This window comes from Vitis vinifera, chromosome 10 (genome assembly GCF_030704535.1).
Source record: "Vitis vinifera cultivar Pinot Noir 40024 chromosome 10, ASM3070453v1".
NCBI classification, from domain to species: Eukaryota; Viridiplantae; Streptophyta; class Magnoliopsida; order Vitales; family Vitaceae; genus Vitis; species Vitis vinifera.
The window spans coordinates 19,164,505-19,188,316 of NC_081814.1; the positions used below are offsets into that span (position 1 = coordinate 19,164,505).

General features: G+C 35.3%; 1 protein-coding gene across 3 annotated transcripts in view; it reads left to right on the forward strand.

The window, feature by feature from the left end:
• The window catches only part of LOC100241105 (protein ROOT HAIR DEFECTIVE 3 homolog 2), a 99,577-nt gene that overhangs the window by 6,943 nt on the left and 68,822 nt on the right, over window positions 1–23,812 (forward strand). For 2 of the 3 annotated variants that reach the window (XM_059740382.1, XM_059740384.1), the window contains 2 exons: window positions 10,683–10,749; window positions 10,886–10,988. In XM_059740382.1, coding sequence (XP_059596365.1) covers window positions 10,683–10,749; window positions 10,886–10,988 — 170 coding nt within the window. Of the gene's footprint in view, window positions 1–1,364; window positions 1,952–10,682; window positions 10,750–10,885; window positions 10,989–23,812 lie in introns of all 3 variants that reach the window. The other variant, XM_059740383.1, reaches the window with a different exon arrangement.

Below are 23,812 nucleotides of genomic sequence, written 5' to 3' on the forward strand. Positions count from 1 at the left end.
CAATGAAAGTTGCAATGTTGCTTTGGTTGATGACCCATTATTATGGAACTCAAAGAGCACCCTTAGTAGATCCTCCTTAATTAGATCCCAACACTTTTGGAACATTGAAATGGAAAAACCATCAGGCCTAGGGGCCTTTTCCTTGTCTCATTGGAAAACAACATTGTGAACCTCCTCTTTTAAAAAATGTCTATCCAACCAAATAGCACTCTTTGTTGCAATGGGAGACCAATCCATTCTTTCTATCATCCAAGAAACATCAGGGGGCTTGGAGTATAAATTTCCAAAAAAATATACTATCTCCTCAAAAATGTTTTCAATGTTGTCTAGAATTTTTCCCTTTTCAAACAACAAAGATTTGATAAATTTTCTGTTTCTCCTACCATTAGCCACCCTATGGAAGAATTTATAATTGCAATCCCCTTTTTTTGTCCATCAAATCTTAGATATTTGTCTCTGTGAAAACAAATTTCCTAATTATGGGAAGTATATTCGAATGATAGGTGTAATTGGATAGGATTTTAGCCTAGGAATTAAGTTCCTGATTTGTAAGAATATATTCCTATTTCCTGATTTGTAGGGATATAGGTTCCTGATTTGTTAAGGATATTTGCTTTCCCTTTTTTATTCCTTATTTTTCTATGAAGTATATATATTTTGTTGTAATCTTGTACTATGAAATATAAGAGAAATTAATTACCCATTTTCACATGGATCAAAGTTGACTTAGGGTTCGTGGGAATTATTGTTTTGCAGCCTGTTGTTTGCTACTATTTGCCTTCTTAGACTTTTGTCTTTGCTATGCTTTTTTTTTTTTTGGTTGCCCAAAACAAAGTAATTTTTTTGAAGGCCCCTTTTTCTGTCTTGTGTCTTTGGGCTCTGTTTTTTGTTCCTCTTTTTTTTTAAGACATATTTTCCATTGTCAAATACTGTTGTGACTTCTATTTCCAGCTTTTCCCATGCTTTCCTTTTAATTTCGTCTCAACCTCTTTGTTTAAATGCGGGAAATTAGTAGCCCTGAGATTTGAGGTGGTCACAAGTTGTTCACAGTTTCCTTAAAGGAAAAAAGGAAACTGAGCCATCTCCTTGGCACTGATCCTCAACCTGATGATCCAAAATTTGAAGTTTGGGATGAAGAGGACTCCATGGTCATGTTTTGGTTGTAGAATTCTATGACTCCAAAAGTAAGTGATACCTGTATGTTTTTAACCACAACGAAGAATATTTGGGACATGGTACATCAAACCTATTCAAAAGCTTGTGATGTTGCTCAAATTTATGAAATAAAGATGAAAATCTTAGCCACCAAGCAAGGAAGTCAATTTGTTACTGGATATTCTAATATACTGTAGAACTTATGGTAGGAAATGGATCATCATCAATGCATCAAAATGAAGTGCAGTAGAGATGCAACAGTACTAAAGAAGTTCTTTGGATGGGAGAAGACATATGAATTTTTGGTTGGTCTAAATGTGGAGTTTGAACTGGTTAGAGTGCAAGTCTTAGGCAAGGAAGAATTGCCTACCTTGAACGAAACTATTGCTATCATCCAAGTGGAAGGAAGATGAGGAGTGATAATCATATCTCAACCAGTTGAAGGCTTGACTCTTGCTGCGAAAAATTTGCTTTCAAAGAATGGAAGAAACTTTGGAATAGAGCAATAATTTGGAGGAAATGAGAATTTAGATTCGTCAGAGCCAGGGAATAGAAATTTATGGTGCACTTACTGCAAGAAGCCTTGTCATACCAAGGATAGGTGTTGGAAACTTCATGTGAACCCATCAATGCAAAACTGGAACTCGAATGCTGAAGGAATGCAACAGAGAGGACAAGGGCAAGCCAACGTGACCAGTATACCATCCAATGATGAGGCAAATTCTTAACTACAAGGAGAGTTCAATAGAGAAACTAAGGAGCTTGTCGGAGACACTTGAAAAACCATCAAGAGAAGGTACATGTTCTTTGGCATTTTTTGGTAAAAATCAAACTCCTCGTGCGTTTAATGTTTTGAACATTTCCCACACAAGTTCATTGATTATTGACTCAGGAGCCACAGATCACATGACACATTCTTCACATCAGTTTATTTGTTATAACCCTTGTCCGAGTAATGGGAAAATTGCCATTGCTAATGGGACCTTGATTATTGTAACTGGCCTAGGTGATATCCTTATCAACAAATCACTCACACTCAGAAATGTTCTCCTTGTTCCAAGATTGTCTACCAATCTTATCTCTATTAATAAACTTGCATAAGATCTGAATTGTAGTGTGATTTTTTCTTCCTCCCATCGTGTTGTTCAAGTACAGGACTCAGGAAAGATGACTGGGCGCGCTAGGTTGAAGGATGGACTTTACTACCTTTAAGAATCCAAATACAAAGTACTACTAAGAATAAGTTATTTGTATCATTATGCTCTGAGTCTAGCTCCTATAATAAAGAAAAAAAATATGGCATCAACATTTTCGTCTTAATCATTCTTCATTCAATACCCTTAAGGTCATGTTCCTAATGTTATTCCAAGGAATTTGTGTTGAAAGTTTCCAATGTGAGTTGTGTGAACATACTAAGCATAAACATGTTGTTTTTCCAATAAGCAATAAAAGAATGTCTGTTCTTTTTCACTCATTCATAGTGATGTTTGTGGATCCTCCCAAATTCCTAGCTTGATGTTTGATGCTTGTACTCGTGTGACATGGTTATTTATCCTAAAAATCAAATTTGATGTTGGCAACATTTTTCCTAATTTCCTCAAAATGGTGAAGAACCAATTTGGTGTCAGTATTAAAAGGTTCAGGTTTGATAATGCAAGGATTATTTTAACAAAAATCTGTCAACTGTTATTCAAAAAGAAGACATCATTCATGAATCATCTTGTGTTAACACACCCTAACAAAATGGTGTTGTAGAATGGAAAATTGGCCATTTGCTTGCAACTACTCAAGCCTTTCTTTTTCAAAAATATGTTCCTAAACAATCTTGGGGGGAAGTGGTTTTGATCGCTGCCCATATAATCAATAGGCTACCTTCTCAAGTTCTTGGTTCCAAAAGTTCTATTCAAATTCTCTCTAGTTTTTTCCTTGATGCTAATAAATCAAACAACTTGACTCATAGGATTTTTGGTTGTGACTTTTATTCATATTCATTTACACAATAGAGGAAAATTAGATTCAAGGGTTCTCAAGTGTGTGTTTCTGTGTTACTCATAAACTTAAAAAGGTTATAAGTGTTATCATCCTCTAACCAAACGTCCTTTTGTCTTTGTTGATGTAACCTTTGTTGAAATGAAAGCTATTTTACTAAACCTTATCTTCCGAGGGAGAGTTCAGATAAAGAAGACAAGGATCAAGATCAATTTTTGCCTCTTTTTCCCAACATTTCATTTCCTTCCCCAACAGTACCAAAAAGTCTATCTTTATTCCTCTATTAACAAAGTTGAATGAGTCAGTCTCTCCTCATATTTCCTTGGAATAGGATACAATGATACATGCTACACAAACTTAGAGTAGTATTCACTCTTAGAAAGTCTACACAAGGAAAAACCTATTCTTCAACCTATGCAAGTTTATGACTCAGAACTAGTCCTTTAAACATAAGTAGACATCCCTTATATAACCCATTGAGGGAGTTTGTTAGTTAATTAAAATACCAATGTTGTTGATAATGAGGATCTCTTTTTTGCTCTTAGGAAAGCCATAAGAAAATGCACCCAATGTCGTCCTTTATGTCCAATATCTCATTTCTTGTCCCATGAGAAACTGTCTCAAATGTATAGATTTTTTCTCTCTTTATTGAAAACTATTATAGTGTCCAAAGCATTAAAACATTAGGAATACAAGAATGCTATGAAATTTAAAATGGAGGCTCTAGAAAAGACAAGACTTGGTAGTTAATAGAATTACCAAAAGGTAAGGATCCAATTGGTTGCAAATGGGTGTTTAAAGTGAAGTATAGAGTCTATGAAACTTTGGAGAGGTATAAAGCACGATTGGTGGCAAAGGGAACTTTTGATTACCTTGAGACATTTGCTCCAGTGGCTAAGATGAATACAGTAATGAACACAATTTGAATAATGTTGCATTATTTATTCAATTGAAGGTAATACATTTAAATAGAGTAAGGACAGCCAAGGACTAACGTCAAATCTCTAAAAACACTCCTAGGATCACTGCAAATGAAATTAAAAGCAATTTTAAAACCAAATCATAATAGCTGGAAAAAACAACCAAATCTAGAATAAATAAGTTTGACTAATCCAAATTTCCCAATCAAATCAAATCTGATTTGATTTACCAATAGATACTTTTGTCCTTGGCAACTAATTTTGGATGAGACTTGCAACAATTTGATGTTATAAACACCTTCCTACACAACGATTTTGAAGAGGAGATTTATATGAAAATTTCCCTAGGTTTTGGCACGTGCTTTGAGAAGAAAGTGTGCCAATTAAAAAAGGCATTATACAAGTGATTCCGTGAAAATCCAGTCGAGTCTTTTAATCAAAAACATTTATAAAACCTATGACCTCATACTAGCGTAGCAAAGCTACTATAGCATAGTGGCTCTAGGGTCGAACTTTGGGATGGGTTTTCATTCTACCAGTGATATACTCAAGATTAGAAATTGAGTCTGATGAGTTCCTTTGTCAAAAACTTAAAGTTTAAAAGAAAATAAAATCTGTTTTGAAAGTGGTGTTTAAAACTAAACTAACATAAAACTAAGTAAAAATGGAAGAAAGAAAGTTTCCCGGAGCTAGAGGTTGCTAGGATCAAGTTCAAAATGCAAAGTGGGAAATTCCGGATTTTTCTCCTCGCATTGGGGACAACAACATAAAGGATGGTTGTTTCCCGAACCGGTATAGGTTTGACAATGAAGATTTAATCCATAAAAAGTCAATAGAAATGGTAGTCAAGTTCCATTAATGGCTTTAGACACTATGGGTCTTCACCTTGAGTCACTTTCCAATGGCTCGTACATGATAACTAATGGACTGATATGGTTCTAGCAATAAGCATCCACAGAGACCTGAAGCTTACCATGTATTGGCCATTCAAAGTGATTCTAAGGGATTTAAAGCAAAAATTTAGATTTAGAATCCATTTATGAACTCCAACTACCTGTATTTAATGCACGAGAGTTTTCCACCTTTGCATCTGGACTTTTCATCTAGCTTCCTTCACTCCAAGAAACCAAAGGTTTAGCCTCTCATCCTCTGGGAAAACATCCTCAGAGGTTGTTTGGCTTTCAAGAAAAAGAAAAATAAAAGAGAAGGAAAAACAAAGCAAGGCTCTGTATATTCTGTATATTGATTGATTCTACATACTTATATATCTATATATTTTACAATGGATGCAAGGGAATATATATAGAGAAGTTTTTCCAACCTTCCTAGCTAAGAAATCTTATGGTTGGTGGATTACAAGGAGAAGAATGGAAATTTATACAAAAATATCTAAAAGAAAAGATCTCATGTGGAGTCGGCAGAACAGAGGAGATTTCGCACCACGCATGGGCTGGTGCGAATTTCGCACAAGCCTGGAGCAGTTGTCTTCCGAAGGCCATATCTTCCTCATTTCAGCTCCAAATCGTACACGGTTTGAAGCATTGGATTCTTGACTTCCTCATCTTTGAAATAGTATATAGTATGAAGAAAATAGACTTCGGGAAGTGCTCCAAAAGTGTGAAGGAAGACTGCAGCTGTTGTCCTCTATTTTCTTCACTTTGTTTGTTTTTCCTCTTTGCTTCTCTCCTTTACTTGGCTTGTCTTAATGATCCAAAAAGCTGTCAAAACACTAAAACTAGCCACAAATATGATTAGAAGTCATTGCTAGGTCCTTAACATGCCAATTGGGATAAAGATGGAGAACTACTGCACAAAAGTGCTTAAAACATAATGAATTAAAAGTGCAAAATAGCACTTTTTGGGTAGTAATCAACAAGCTAAAGCAATCTCAGAGAGCATGGTTTGGAAGGTTTGAAAAAGTAATGATTTTTATGGGATATAGACAGAGTCAAGGTGATCGATATTTCTTTATTTATCAAGCACTCAAATTCAAGGGAAGTAACCATACTGCTAGTGTATGTGGATGATATCGTAGTCATTGATGATGAATCAAAAGAAAGGGAAGAACTAAGGAAATGTTTAATATGAGGGTTTGAAATAAAAGAGTTGGGCATGCTGAAGTATTTCCTTGTTATTGAAGTTGCTCATTCCTACAAGGAATTTTTATCTCCCAGTAGAAATATGTCTTAGACCTATTGAAGGAAACTGGGAAACTTGATTGTAAAGCTGTCGAATCACCTATTGAGTTAAATCACAAGCTTGGAGAAGCACTTGAAGACATTATGGTGGATAAAGGAATGTATTAAAACCTTGTTGGAAAATTAATTTATCTTTCACATACTCGACTAAATATAGCTTATGCAGTTGGAGTTGTCAACCAATTCATGCACAATCCTAAGGAAGTTCATCTTCAAGCAGTGGTTCGAATCCTACAATACCTCAAAGGGACACCAAGTAAAGGAATCTTGTTCGGAAAAAGTGAAAAAATGTCTTTATAGGCTTATGTAGACACAGACTACGTAGATTTAGTAGTAGATAGAAGGTCTACCTTGAGTTATTGCACATTTCTTGGAGAGAATCTCGTAACTTGGAGAAGCAAGAAACTAAATGTTGTTGCCATATCAAGTGTAGAGGCTAAATTTAAAGTAATGGCATTGGGGGTTTGTGAACTTCCATGGATTAAAATAATTTTGGATGACTTGAAGATTAAATGGGAGAAACCTATGAGACTCTATTATGACAAGAAGTTAGTAAATAGTATTGCTCACTATGCGGTTCAACATTATCGTACTAAGCACATTGAAGTAGATGAGGCACTTTATAAAAGAGAAGCCAGATAGTGGGTTGATTTGTACACTATACATGCCAATAGGAAATCAACTGGTAGACATGCTAATTAATGGACTAAATGGCATGTCATTTCAAAGAATGATCAACAAGTTGGGAATGGATGATATCTACTTGCTTGAGAGGGAATGTGAAAACAAATTTCCTAATTATGGGAAGTATATTCGAATACTAGGTGTAATTGGATAGGATATTAGCCCAAGAATTAGGTTCCTAATTTGTAGGGATATATTCCTGGTTCCTAATTTGTAGGGATATTTGTTTACCCATTTTTGTTCCTTCTTATTTTTCTACAAGGTTTCTATAATTTGTTGAAATTCGATAATATGAAATATGAGAAAATTTAATTACCCATTTTCACAATCTCTAATACACCTCTTCCTTTAATAATAGCTCCATAAGCACCTTCCTTAAGGCCCTCAAAGCTAATTACTCATTGTTAGATTCCTTTCTTGCTCACTAGCCTCAATGTTGACAATGTTTGTAAGAATATTCTTCTTTCCCTCCTTTAAATCTTCGAAGGACACCTTATTCCCCTTTTTTAGCTTTGATTTGACAAATTGTAGCTTCTCATGAACTTATGATCTTTCCATCCATTAACTTTACAAAATATATCCGCTTTCCCATTTTGTGTCCTATGACAGATTACCATCATTTGATAGAAATTTTCTCACTAGCCTAAACAACATAACCATACTTAAAACCTTATCTGAGGCACTAAATAGTAAGGAGTAGAAACAATCCATGAGGGTTGAGATGGACACACTTGAAAAGAATGGGGCTTGGGATGTGGTTGAGTTACCAAGATGGAAGAGTTCAATAGGGTGCAAGTGGGTGTTCATAGTAAAGTAGAAGGTAGATGGTTCTTTTGAGAGATACAAAGCCAAGCTTGTTGCCAAAGGCTATACTCAGACATATGGAGTAGATTACCAAGAGACTTTCACACTAATAGCCAAGACGAACATTGTGAGAATTTCTCTCTTTGGCTACCCATTTTGACTGGACTTACAATGGTGTGATGTGTAAAATGTATTTCTACATGAAGAGCTTGAAAAAGAAATTTCTATGGATCTTCCACTTTGTTTTAATATGCACTTGAAAAGAAAAAAGGTATATAAATTGAAAAAAACTTTGTATGAGCTAAAACAGTCTCCACGAACTTGGTTTGGAAAATTTGCCGAAGTCATGATAATTGTTAGCTACAAACAAAGCCACAGTGACATCTTCTTTGTTAAACACTTGTCTCAGGGGGAGTAACTACCTTATTGGTTTGTGTGGATGGTATAATAGTGACCAAAAATGATCTTGAAGAAAGAAAAACATTGAAGCAGTGCTTAGCAAAAGAGTTTGAAATAAATGAGCTTGGAAGACTAAAGTAATTCTTGGGAATTGAAGTGGCTCACTAAAAAAAAGGGAATCTTTCTCCCAACAAAAGTATGTTCTTGATTTATTGCAGGAGATGGGAAAAACAAGATGTAAATCGATTGACACACTTATTGATCCAAATCACAAGCTTGGAGAAGTAAGTGAGAATGTCGCCATAGACAAGGGTATGTACCTAGATTGGTTGGCGGGCTAATCTACCTCTCACATATGCAACCAAACATTGCTTGCATAATCAACTTAGTGAGTCAATTTATGCATAACTCGAAGGCAGTTCATCCACAAGCTGTATATAGAATCCTATACTACTTGAAAACAACTCTAAGGAAAGGAATTTTGTTAAAGAAAAGCACTGAGCTATCATTGGAGGCCTATATTGATGCAGATTATGTAGGATCGGTTGTTGATCGAAGGTCTACCATAGGATATTGCACTTTTCTTGGAGGGGACTTGGTAACTTGAAAGAGTAAGAAATAGAATGTTGTTGCAAGATAGAGTGTAGAAGTAGAGTTTCGTGCAATGACCTAAGGAATTTGTGATTTACTTTGGCTCAAGATTGTCTTGGAGGACTTGGAACATTAAGGGGAGACACCGATGAGACTTTATTGTGACTGTAAGTTAACCATCAACATTGCACATAGCCTGGTACATCATGATGAAATCAAGCATATTGAAGTAGACATACATTTTATTAAGGAGAAGTTGGATAGTGGCTTAATCTACATGTCATATTTGCCCATTGGAGGTCAATTAGCCGATGTCTTAATGAAAGGATTAACAAGTATCTGGTTTTAAGAAATCATTATCTAGTCGGGAATGGATAATATCTATTTGCTAGCTTGAGGGGGAGTGTTGAAGATTATTACAACTGTGGAAGATTATTACATCTGTAATATATAGCTATGGAAGATATACAACTATGTATATAATTTTGTAATATAAAATTGTGTGTGTGCAGTTGTGTGTAGTTGTGTGAATATCCATATGTGTAGATTTGTGTATATAATCCCTAACTTGTAAGGATCTTTAATAGGGTAGTTTCTCATTCTTTCCTTATTCTTCAATTTTTTTGCTGTAATATATATATTTCTAAGGTTGCATACTTTTAAAATATGAATGAAAAATGCAATTTTTCTCCACAAACACTATACCCCTCAAACCCAGTTTTTTAGCAATCACTCTACCCACTTTCAAACCCAATCCTACAACCTAAACTTGCTTTTGCAAATTATTACTCTAACCCACTTCCCCATAGGAATTGTAACACCTTTTCTAGCCCCCCTCCCCCTCCCCCCCAACAACAACAACACTCGTGAAAGACCCCTTTACCTACCAGAAACATCCAAAATTTCCTTATCAACTTTCCTCCTCTTAGTTCCTCTCGTCAAAGGCTCCTTAAAGGAGGTTTCCAAAACTGAACATAATGCCTTCCTTAATAAATCCCACCCTCTACCTCTATCTCCCTTAGGAATTACCAAAGTTTTAGTTCTTTGAATTGTAGCAAATTCTAACACCCTGATGAACCCACCTTTGTTATTAAAACAAATCTCTAAGAGATGAGTCCTAGTTTTTCCTCTAAACTTTTAGTTGAAACCTAACTGTCTCTCTAACTCCGATTCCTTTAACTGTTTCAAAAACCAGTCTACCTCTTCTATTTCAAAATCCACAAAAACGATAAAGCCTCTACTTTTTTAGTGATAGAAAATCTCCTCTCCCTATGAATACCTTCAAACCTCACTTCAAAAATCTTCTTTTCCACCTAAAAAAGCTTCATAGTTTTTTTTCGGTCCAACTCTCCTCTAGATAAAACTTAACTTCAAAGCCTCTCAAAATTATCGAGTACAAGCAATCTGATTGTTTATTTTCACACAACCACCACCATTACTATATCAATTGAAACTTTTTTGCAAAACTAATTACCACAAATGGTCAATAGTTGCAAGGAACTTCAAGTGATAAGAGGTAGGTATATTGTTATAAGCTTATAAATATCCTTATAACCCCATTTAGAGTATATAGGAAAAATATGAGATGAATTCTCTTCTTCTCAACATTTGCCTTGCTGGGGCTCATAAATGATATGCCCCAGCTTAAGGGGAGTGTTAAAGATAGTTTAGTAACTTTGTTATTCTTATTCTAGGAGGATTCTTAATATCTTTTCCTAATATTCAGGATTCCTAATACTTCTACCATTCTCTGTCTTCTCTATATATATCATTGCATTTATTTTCTAAGTGAGAACAAGTGGTTTTTTTTTTCCTAGTTCAACTTCACACACAAACACACAAACACATATATGTATCTATTGTTTGCATGTGTATGTACATGAATCATTTTGCCTTGCAAATTAAGAGAGTGACGTTTTCTTTTTTGTGTTTTTGTGAATAGGGAAGAGTACCTTGTTGAATCATCTTTTCCATACCAATTTCAGGGAAATGGATGCATACAAGGGAAGGTTAGTTTTTTAGTTTCTTAAGCTTTGTATTTTTAAAGGGTGTGGGTTTGTTTGTTTATTTCTTGTTTCTTTTTTATTTTGTTTTAACATTCCCGACAATATGAGAGACATGAGATGTAATTTCTTTTTACTATAGGAGTCAAACAACTAAGGGAATTTGGATGGCAAATTGTGTTGGTATTGAGCCTTTAACAATTGCCATGGATTTAGAGGGCACTGATGGGAGGGAAAGAGGCGAGGTAATGAGCTTTACATGATATTTCAAGGAATAATGAAATTGTAGCTTAATTTTACCAAGAAAAAGGTGGTTAATTTGGTATATTATAGATTGTGTTGCTCTTTGCAGTTGTTTTAACTGATGCTACATAAGCTTTATTTTCTTTTGAAGTAGTACTTGGAGATTTTATGCAAATGATACTATGTAAGAATTGTTTCCCATCATTGGATTCATTTGATTAGGGTTTATGAAGATCAACTCATGTTAAATGTCACAACTTTCTTCCTGAATTTTAATGAATTAATTTCTTATTCACTATGAAAATGTGTATTTGTTTGTGTTTTTATGTTGTTTGCGTTTTTCTGGTTGATTATTTATGCCTTTAGAATGAGTAATTGAAAATGTTTTACAAACTTACACCAGATTTATCATTGATACCATTTGTTCCCAAACCAAAATAATTTCTTTTGAAATTCAAAATAACTAAAAGCTAGCATAGTGGTTAGGTCATCTCCACAGGGAATTACAATAGAAAAACAAATTCCTAATGACAATCAAACTATTTTAGATTGAGATTACTCTGCAAAATAATAATATGCAAGAATTTGATACATGAAAACAGATTAATCAGTTTCTTCAACTGAGCATTGAATCAAACATAATTTTCAAAAATCTAATAGATCTAATAAATTGATATTTGAAAAGATTAATTCACATGCAATTTGACATTTCCAATCCACTTAGGATAGGATTTCTTGTTTGTTAGCTAAAATTATCTTTTAGAAACTAAGATTTTCAAGCATTTATACTTGAAGACATTCTTATTCCAATTCCTAAAATTGGACATACCAAATATAATGAAAGACAATAGATTAATGCAGTGTAGAGCATCTACTGTATTCTCAATTCTCAAACATTAGATATGTGAGTTAACAATGGAAAATCAAAAGGATTCAAGTTTAAGATAATGAAAATAGAGATCTAAAAGAATGGAGTGAAGAATATTATAGAGAATGCATCATTCAACTCTTCATTGTCGAAGGTGAAAGCTCCTTTGAATATTAACAGTTGATTGGCTATCCATGACAAGATTCTCCATGGTCTGGATCTTGTTTGACAACTAAGAGAATGAAAGAGAGTCACTCAATAGAGAAAATTACAATTGAAACTCTAAAACTCTGTCTAGTCTCCAAACTAATGACTAATCTCTCATCTCTCTAATATCTAATCTCATGCCTCTTTCCAAAATGACTATATAGTAGGCTATTTATAGACAAAGATTCATGTACCAAGCCCAATGATTACCTACCACGTGTACAACTAAACGCTAAGAGAATTTAAGAATATAAACTTTTGTTTGGTTACTTATTATTTCAATTCTTGTATAATTTGATACCAGAACATAAATTCGATACCAAATTTGATATGACAAATTAACTTTGCTGAGCTTCCTAGTATTGAAATAGTCATTTCAATGCATCTTGATACAACTCAATATGAGATTTCTAATGTTGCCTTGTTCAAATTCACTTCGCATATCAAAAGTGATCATCAAATCTTCCAGTAGCCTCACAGTTGAATTCGATACTAGTCGATGCTAATCGATGCAACACTTCATGCAATGTTTCTTTCACGGTGGGCAATGGGAGAAGGGTTAAGTTTTAGAAAGACAAATTATGTGGTGATGAGCCTTTATGTGTTTCTTTCCCCTTCTTATTTGTCCTATCTAGCTCCAAAGAGGCATGGGTAGTGAACTTGTCGATGCACTCTAATGAGAGGGGTGTTTGGATTCCTAACATCTCTAGGCCTCTAAATGGCAGGGAGATTGGGATTGTGGAGTGCTTTTTGCCAAGGCTTCAAGATAAGGTGATTGTTGTGGGAGGGGAGGACAAGGTGTGTTGGTTAGAGGCAAAGAATGGATCCTTCTCTGTTAATACCTTTACTCTATCCTTGAGGCAGGAAGTGTAGAGTTGTTCACAACGAGTGTTGTGTGGAATGTGTGTGTTCCTCCTAAGGTAAGCTTTTTTGCTTTGTGGGCAACTTGGGGGAAAGTTTTGACTTTAAACCAACTATAAAGGAGGGGTTGGTCATTACCTAATAGATGTTTCCTTTGTTATTTTCATGAGGAGTCAATTGATCATATCCTTTTGCATTGTGAAAAGGGGAGGGTGTTGTGGGGGCTTTTGTTCTCCTTATTTGGGGTGTATTGGGTGATTCATTCTATAGTTAGAGAGACTCTTTTAAGTAGACAACATCATTGCGATGGGAAATGATGAAAATGAGAGACAGACTTTGAGACAATGCTTGACCAAGGAGTTTGAGATTTAAAGAGTTAGAATTCCTAGGAGTCGAAGTTGCACCTTCTAAGTAGGGAATTTTTATTTCTCAGTAGAAATATGTAACAAACCTTTTCAAAGAAACAGGAAAGTTGGCGTGTAAACCAACAAACACACCAATAGATCCTAATCATAAGCTTGAAGAGGCAAATGAAGATGTTATGGTAGATAAAGAGATGTATCAATGTCTGGTAGGAAGACTCATATATCTCTCTCACACAAGATCGGATATAGCATATGTTGTGAGTGTGATTAGCCAATTCATGCACAATTCAAAAGAGGTTCATCTGCAAGCTGCTAACCAAGTGTTGCGATATCTTAAGGTGTCTTTAGGAAAGAACATCCTATTTAAATGAAACTCAAGACTAGCACTTGAAGCATACACAAATGCAGTTTATGCTAGATTTATGGTTGACAGAAGATCAACCACTAGGTATTGCACCTTTCTTGGTGGGAATTTGGTAACATGGAGAAGTAAGGAATAGAGTTTGGTGGCGAGGTCCAGTGCAAAAGTAGAATTTTGTGCAGTGGCCCAAGGAGTTTGTGAACTACTATGGTTGAAGATTATTTTTGGAAGATTTGAAGATTAAATGGGATGACTCAATGAGACTTTATTGTGACAATAAATCTGCAATCAGTATGACGCATAATTTAATGCAATATGATTGAATGAAGCACATAAAGATTAACAAATATTTTCTTAAGGAGAAACTAGATAATGGGTTGATTTGTATTTCTTGTGTATCTATTGACCTCCAAATTGCAAATATACTTACCAAAGGTTTAAGTAATACAACGTTTCAAGCAAGTGTATCCATGTTGCGAATGGAAAACATCTACTCATCAACTTAAGGGGAGTATGGAAGAATGTAATTGAGAAAAATTATAGCTGTATATTTTTGTAATTAATGAGAGGATTAGGACAATCTTGTAATCAAGGGGAGTTGATAGAATTAGGTTAGGAAAGTTCCTATTTTTTGTGCTAGGAATATTTGTATAAATATGTGGGTATATACAAAGTGCAATCAAGTAAGAAATTTATTCTCTTAGCTTCGAATTCTTCTTCAGATTCTAAAAATACCATTGAGGTATCAAAATCTCGCCAGTTCATTAATTCAAAACAAGCTTGCTATATTAAAATCCATATCAAAATTCACTTTTGCTTTGTTGCTAGGTTTTGAAATAACACAATGGTATCGAATTGTTGACTTTCCAAGGCAAAACAATATCATGATTCATGGAAAACATGAAGAATCCTAGGAAGGAATAATAAAAATTACTGAGATTTCTTTTGAATGTAGGCAATTCAAGAATCTTAGGCTTTGTTTACAAAGTGTTTTCAAAAACAATTTTGAAAAAATAGTTTGTGAGACAATTTTTGAAAATTATTCTATGATATTTTGTAGAACAAAAGTGTTTTTGGGAACTTGAAATTTTTTTAACACATTTTTTATGTGTTTAAATATTTTTTAAAAATAACTTTTATATGTAGTGTTTTTTTATAATTGTTCTCCATATTTGTATAATTATTTTTTAAAACAACTCTCGGAATAACAAATGAAAATAACTAAATGATGTTATCTTAAAGCATCTCATTTTTTGTTTTTAAGAACAAAAAACTATTTTTTTTGTTTTCCGGCTGTCAAACGTGTCTTTTTATTTTTTTGTTCTGGAGAATAAAAAACTATTTTAAAAAATAGTTACCAAAAAAGACCTTATTCTTCTACATAACAATTTACAAGAAGAGTGTGGGAAGCAACTTGCCATAAGCTTGTTGATGATGCATAATGAAAAATCTTTCGAAGTTTAGAACTTGTTTTGTATGAAATTGAACAAGTTTAAGAGAAATTGAGATCCTGTCTTGTCGTGGTCAAGAGTGGATGAAGAAAGATAGAGTGGAAGGCATTGCTTGGAATTTCAATTGATTGTGGAAAACCACTAAAACTCAAGGTCAAGTTTTTTTTTCAAGTTAGGAGAAATTGATGAGGATGAACATTAGTATTAGTTGGAATTTAAATTATGATTAATATTTATTGGAGTAAAATTTATAGTAGCTAATTAGGTTATAGGAGAATTAAAATTAGAATCATAATAGGTTATTAGAATCTTAGTAGAAATTTAGATTTCTTAGTGAAACTTGTAAATAAGGCTAATTAATGTAAACCAATGTATTGATTGATGATTAATAATATTATGTTTTCTTGCATACTTTGCAATTTGTGATGGTGAGACTCCATTGATTTTCTTTTAAGTGAAACTCTTAGAAGGCCCTAATATGATTCTAAGGTTCTATCCCTTCTCCTTATTTTCTTTCTCTATATTTTATTTTATTTTGTTTTGTTTTGTTGTCAGAAACTTATCCCTTGTTCCTCTTTTTAAACCTTAAAAGATAAAAGCCTTAGCTCACTTGTTTGATTGTAAGCAACCGTCCTAGGGTTGTGCTACATTGGTCTAAGAGATAGAACTAGAGAAGAATATATACTCCGATTTGAAAGGCAATGTGAGATCATTTGACGCATAATTGGGATGTCGTCTTGCCAGCCTATTCAAAAAAGTGAAATTTTGCTAAGATTTATGAGTCAAAGACTGTGATTCACAAAGACAAAACAAACAGATCTCACTATTAACAACTTACTATAATACCTTGAAAGTTGTGGCAAGAGTTGGATCTTCATTAACACTTGACTATAGTAGATGCAACAATGCTGGTTAGGATGTTGAAATGAGATTGTGTATGACTTTCTTGCTAGTCTTAAGCCTGAATCAGATAGGGTAAGAAATGGAGTACTTGGAAAAGAACCTTTTCCATGCTTTAGTGAAGTTTCTTCTTATGTGCGTAGTCAAGAAAGTAAGAGAAGTGTTATGTTAGCACCAGCCTTTGTGCCAAAAATCTTTCTTTTCGCATGTTCAACCAAACCCAATCTCTGGGTTAAAAAATCAGCTATCGGCGCCCTTTATTAGCTTGTTTTGTGTAGTGCTCCCTTCTCCTCTCAATGTTGAGTCTTGTTTCCTCATGTATCTGCTTAACAAATTCAGCATTTTTCTTTCCATCTAAGTTAGCATGTTCAGACAAAGGTAATGGCATTAAATCCAATGGAGTTAAAGGATTAAAACCATAAACAATTTCAAATGGTGAAAACTTAGTGGCATAATGAATAGTACGATTATAAGCAAACTCAATGTTTGGTAAACACTCTTCCCAAGTTTTTATGTTCCTTTTAATAATAGCCCTCAACAAAGTAGACAAAGTCCTATTCACTACTTCGGTTTGACCATTAATTTGTGGGTGACAAGTAGTAGAAAATAACAACTTAAATCTTAACTTACACCACAAAGTCTTCCAAAGTAACTCAAGAATTTAACATCTTTATCCGAAACTATTGTCCTAGACATACCATGTAATCTTACAATTTCTCTAAAGAACAAATCAACAACAAGTGAAGCATCATCGGTTTTGTGACATGGAATGAAATGTGCCATCTTAGAAAATCTATCCACAACCACAAAAATTGAATCCCTACCACGTTTAGACCTAGGCAAACCTAACACAAAGTCCATCAAAATATCAATCCAAGGATCACTAGGAATAGGCAGTGACGTGTATAAACCATGGGGCTACACTCGGGATTTTGCTTGCCTACATGTGACACATCTACCACAAATTCTCTCAACATCTCTTTTCATGTGTGGCCAATAGAAGTATTTTTGCAGAACGGTTAAGGTCTTAGCAACTCCAAAGTGTCTCATTAACTCTCCACCATGGGATTCCCTTACTAACAATTCACACAAAGAGCAATTCCACACACAATTTATTTTCCTGAAACAAGAAACCCTCGTGCCTAAAGAACTTACTCACTACGTTTTCCTCATAGGCTCGAAACTCCTCACACAAATCGTGGTCTAAAGGATACAATTCTTTAATATGCTCAAAACCAAGTAATTTTTCATCAAGAGTAGAAACTAAAATGTACATTCGAGAAAGTACCTCGGCAACAATGTTTTCCTTGCCTTGCTTGTATCGGATGACATATGGAAATATCCCAATGAATTCCACCCATAGTGCATGTCTCCTATTCAATTTGTATTGGCCTTTTAAATGCTTCAAGGACTCATGATCAGTGTAAATCACGAACTCCTTAAGCCAAAGATAATGTTGCCATGTTTCCAATGCTTGAACCAACGCATACAATTTTTTATCATACACAGGGTGGTTTAAGACTGCCCTGCTTAACTTCTCGCTGAAATATGCAATTGGTCTTCCTTCTTGCATAAGAACTACACCTATACCTGTACCCGAAGCATCACATTCAATTTCAAACGTTTTAGTAAAATCAGGCAAAACAAGTAAATGAGCATGAGTTAATTTTTCCTTGATCAATTGGAACGCCTTCTCTTGTTCATCTCCCCATTTGAATCCAACATTCTTCTTGATGACTTCGGTAAGCGGTGAGGTGATGCTGCTAAAGTCTTTCACGTATCTCCTATAAAAACTAGCGAGTCCATGAAAACTACAAACATGACCTACACTCGTGGGACTTGGCCAGTCTTGAATTGCGCGGATCTTCTCTTCATCAACTTGTATTCCTTGTGCACTCACAAAAAAACCAAGAAACACAAGCTTATCGGTGCAAAAGGTGCACTTCTTCAAGTTAACAAAGAACTTCTTTTTTCTAAGTACATCCATAATTGAATTTAAGTGCACAACATGATCATCCAAGTTTTTGCTATAAATGAGAATATCATCAAAATAAACAACAACAAATCTGCTTATGAAAGCACACAAGACATGGTTCATTAATCGCATTAAAGTATTCGGTGCATTAGTTAATCCAAATGACATAACTAACCACTCATATAAACCATATTTCGTTTTAAAAGCAATTTTCCATTCATCACCTTCTTTCATTCTTATTTGGTGATACCCACTCTTTAGATCAATCTTAGAAAATACACAAGCACCATGTAATTCATCTAACATATCATCTAAGCAAGGAATAGGATGACGGTACTTTACCGTTATGTTGTTGACTGCTCGACAATTAACACACATTCTCCATGTCCCATCCTTCCTAGGAACCAAAATCACGAGCACAACGCACAGACTCATACTTTCCCTTACGTACCCCTTTTCCATCAATTCACTAACCTGCCTTTGTAGCTCCTTTGTCTCCTCGGGATTGCTTCGATAGGCTGGTCGGTTTCGAATGGAAGCATCGGGCACAAAATTGATTTGATGTTCAATTCCTCAAATAGGAGGTAAACCATGTGGAACCTCCTCGAGAAAGACATCATCAAACTCCTACAAAAGAGAAACAACTAAACTAGGCAAAGACGCGTTAAGTTTGTTAGTGTTTAAATACGCCTCTTTGTACAAAAGTACAATCATTGACTGATTTAAAAACATCACTCTTTTTATTTCACTTGCTTTTGCATAGAAATTTGTTTTTCTCTCTGCTTTTCTCTCAATGGCCGAATTTGTCCTCTTGTTTTCTTTCTCATTTTTCTCGGCCTCGTTTTTATTTTCTTTCTGATTTTCACTTGTTTTCTTTTTCTCACTCACTTTTTTTAGATCACTCTCTTTTTGTAACCTCACTTGATCTTCATAGACCTCCTTTGGTGACAAAGGGACTAGAGTGATTGTCATTTGATTAAGCACAAATGAGTATTTGTTGGTGAAACCATTCTGCCTAACATGCCGATCAAATTGCCATGGTCAGCCTAGTAACAAGTGTCTAGCTTGCATCGGAACTACATCACACAAAACTTTGTCTTCATGTTTCCCAATGCGGAAGGATACTAACACTTGTTTAGTAACCCTCACCTCACCACTATTATTAAGCCATTGCAACTTGTAAGGTTGGGGATGTTTAATTGTTGATAGCTCTAATTTCTCCACCATTGTAGTGCTAGCAATGCTAGTACAACTACCTCCATCAATAATTACACTACATACCTTGTTTTGCACGTGGCATTTAGTATAAAGGATGTTTTTCATTGTATTGTCATCTTTTTTGTCCTGCATACTTAGAGCTCTCCTTGCAACAAACAATTCACCTTGGACAGTGTATTCCTCATCATCCACGTACTCCAATGGTGGCATAGATTCGGTGTCATCTTCGTCATCGGATTCAATCTCACCATTATCTCGTAATATCATAACTCTTTTATTTGGATATTAGCTTGCTATGTAACCCCTGCCTTGGCATTTGGAACACTTAATATCACGATTCCGAATGGTTGAAGAATTAGATTTACCTTGATTTCCATGGCTGGTCACTTCTTGTTTTTGCTTGATTTTGGGCTTGGCAGTAGCTTGCTTCTCCTCTTTCTTCACAAAATTCGGTCTCCATGATGATCCCGAGTTTGGGTTTTTCCGTGTACTACTGCCCCTCCTCTTGAGTTGGTTCTCAATTTTGATAGCCAGGTGCACCATATCTTCTAACTCCATATAATGTTGCAATTCCACCAAATTAGCAATTTCCCTGTTCAAACCAACTAAGAATCTAGCCATAGTAGCCTCTCGTTCCTCCTCTGCATTCGCTCGAATCATAGCAATTTCCATCTCCTTATAATAATCCTCCACACTTTGATTACCTTGTGTAAGACTTTGCAATTTTTGACACAACTCTCGGTAGTAATGACTTGGAACAAACAGACTCATCACGATTTTCATCTCTTCCCACGTATATATTTTCTAACAAGTTTTTATTTTATAAAAAAACCCATTTTCTTAAAGTGTCTATTTTCTATTTGATTCAATTATTTGGAGGGTATTACAGTTCTTTAAAAGAATTAAGAGTCATAATAAGTTATCATATAAGTTAGGTTCCTTTTTTTTGTAGTTTGTTAAGTATTTTGGGTTTTCTAAAGATTATAAGTAAGGTTATTTGATCTAACCAAGAGGATAATAAATAATGATGAATGATATTAATTTTCTTGACATACTTTGCGAGGTTCTATGATGACACTCTATTGTTTCTTTTCTTGACGAGACTTTTAAAATGCTATAGTGGGACTAAGATTTTCCTCTCTCTCTCTCTCTCTCTCTCTTGCTCGCTTGCTTGCTCAATGTTTTTTTTCTCTTTCTTCCTTGCTTTTGTCTATGATTTTCTTGTTTCAATAATCTTAATCCCTCATTCCCCTTCTTCAATCCTAAAGTAGTGACTGTGGACCCGCATTTTTCACGTGCGCCTCCACTCAATCGGCGAGACTCGCTTTTTATTATTTATTTGTGAAAAATTGATTTTTTTGAAAAAAAGTTGGAGTCGCCACTTATTTTATTTTTATTTTTAAAGGGAAAATAAAACAAGAAATAAAACCCTAAAAAATGACTCCATAATTTTTGGAAAAGCGTGTCTTTGAAAAACCCGAGTCTAAGTCCGGGGATCAGGTTACTTATTGGGAAGGTACCTCTAGGAGGTAGCACCCCTCTAAGCCCTAAAGAGGTCTCTACCGACTAAGTTGAGGGAAGTGGGGCAATTAATTGATTAATTGAGAGTACCTAGATAGACTAAGGTGATTTTAGAGAGTGGCATGCCAAACACAATCAAATTGCAATAAAGGAGAGTGAGAGTGCGTACCTGAACGGCTTCCCAAGTGCTATCATAAAACATAAGAGATTAGTTTGGAGATACATCACACAACATTTGTTTTGTTCAAGCAAATCAGGCATATATCAAGACATTCAAGAATCACGTCAAATATGGATATGGTCATCAATGACATACAAGTCCATAGAATTCTAAAAAAATAGATGAGAAGAGAGCGTACCTGGATAGCAAGCTAAACGCCTTTATGGAAAACAGGGTTAGCTAAATAATAGATTCAAAATAATCTCATATATACCACAAAGAGGAAGCACAATATCAAACAAAAAGTGTTGAAGAAAACATCATGGATGTCGGGCCCCCACCAAAGCCCTGATTGATTTTGCATGAGTTGATTCCATAAATTCCATGACTTGGAATCATGAAGTTTATTCATGCTTATTGAAAATCAAGAAAATCATGGAAATAGTTAAAAATCAAAGAAAATAGTGAAAGTGCATACCCGAAGTAAAATGGTAGCAAATTGCGTGTTAAAATCCGGATTTTGTACCTAGAAGCTTCTAAAGAAGTTTAAAGAAAACTGGAGTTATTTTGACATAGAATGGTTTTGAAATCTGGATTTAAGATGTATAAAATCACAAAAAGAAGAAAAAGAAACAATAGAAGGAGTATGATGTGTGGTGAGGTGGCCAAGCTGGATTAGTGTCTAAGCTACTTTTGAGACTGAATTACTTGGGTTGCCTGAGGATGTTTCTGTAGATTGCTGAAATGGAATTCTGCGCTCTTACATCAGTGGTCGCTGTCTGCAAACTCAATTCACTCAAAACAACTGTGGAGAAAGAAATTTCACTGCCATCTCTTCCTAAAGTTCCTGTCCACTGGCATCACAACCCAAACCAGATTGGTGCACTCCAGCTGATGTCTTCCAATATTTCTTCTAATTCAGGTTCAGAGAATGACAAGAAGTCATTTGGATTCACCACATTGGAGAAAGTAGAACCATTATCATCATCCTAAAGATGGCAGAAAAGAGGAAACGCTGGTAGAAAAGCAATTTCTACTTATCATCTGATCTGGAAATGTGTATGAGCAATTTCCCTTATATTAACATCAGGGTTCTGTTTCTGTCGTCAACCTGCTAAACATTAACTGAATGCTTACGTCTTTATTGATCTTCAGATGTTCAGTTTCCCGAATAACTCCCCATTCTTTAGGCATATCAAATTGCCCAGAATCAGAAACTATCTCTCAGTCAATAGGATTCAGCAACTTCTTCGCGTATGTGAAGGCAAATGGGCAGTAAGCTAGAGATTTTCTGATGGGTCTTGCATTTCTGGACTTTTGAAAGTGGCTGCCAAGAATACACCAAGCTCCTCTATCCTCTTGTTCCTCCTGAAGGTTTCTTCTCTCTTCTCTGCCGCAACAAGCGTTTCAATATTGAAAACAGAAACAAACCCTGTATTATGTGAAGGTTGTCTAAGCATGCTAGTTGATGGCGATGCTTTGGGAAGGACGAAGTAAACCAGTTGGGGAAGGCACAGCTGCAGAAACACCAGTAGCAGTCTGTGACGATGCCATTCGTAAGGATCGAGACAACTAACTATTGACTGCCAAGTGCATCACTTGTTGAAACGTTTGAAGCATGACCAATGGGAGGTAGAATTGGTCTCCCATAATTAATCAAGGATGCAGATTTTTTATGCCTGTCACCAAGAAACCCTTGATGTCTTTGTCGTGCTGGTAGTGGAGATAAGGTCTGTTGTCTAGGCTGTATGGTCCTAGATCCTTCCACCGTTAACATCCTTCTTTGCTCCCAAAGCTTGATCAATAACAGAGAGTTCATCTTCGCATTCCTTCATGTTTGTCAAGGCCAACTACTCGTTCGCAATTATATCTGAATTTCATCTTTGCAAGAGCTTCCAGGTACGGTCTGGTTAAGTATCCAATGAGTGAGCCCTTGGTCTGAATGAGAGAATAAACCTATTACTGGTTCGAATTTCTTCTTAATCTTCTCTTGAAACATATTTAGTCATTCACTATTCTGGACATTTAATCAAGGTGGCAGAAATTGATCTTTTTAGTATGTCTCCAATGCCTTCCAAGATCTCCATTATTAGCGATTTTGTCACCTCCTCTGATGCTTCGAGTTTGAGTATTATCAAAACTACTACTGCAACCCGGAGTATAAAAATTTTAATTCCATCCTCTAAACTACTAGGCGTTGTGTTTAAGCAAGTCAAACAGGTTAACTTCGAGGCTTCTTCTGGAATTTTCCCCAATCAGTTGACAACCTTGGGCATAGAATACCTGCAGTGTTCTCGCTTCCAAAGACGAGAAGAGTGGCTTTTATTAAGTTTTTATATCATATAAGTCCTCCATATTCTTTGCATACCAAAAATAACAAACGCCAATTTCAGAAGTAGCCAAGACATGTAAGCCCGACTTATCCGCATCCCCATTGTCAATGCACCTGCTATCTAAGAAGACAACAGGGTGCTCCATTCAGAAATAGCTAAGAACACAGCTGGCTGACTGTTTTATTTCGATACCATCAATTCTCCAAACTACAATACATTTCTCACCAATAACGGATGATACGATGTACTCCCCATCATCAGTAGAGATCATACGACGAACAACTTCAGGATGACCTGAAAACTTTCGTATCTTCTTGTGATCAGAAGAATTGGAGACCTTTGATTGAGCCGCTGTCAAAACAAACATAGATGATATTGCCTTTGTAGAAGCTCTAAATTTCCCCAATAGGTTTTCTGTACAGCAGATACATCAAGTGCTAAAACATCATCACTGCCTGTTTTCTTTTTTTTAGTTACCCAAGCAATTCAGTAATTAATGCCCATCTGCAGCCTATGGAAGAGAACTTGACACAAAAGAATAACTGGAACCAAAGCTCCTTCATAGACAGAAGTGATAAAGGTTGAATGAACATGCCATTGTTAGAT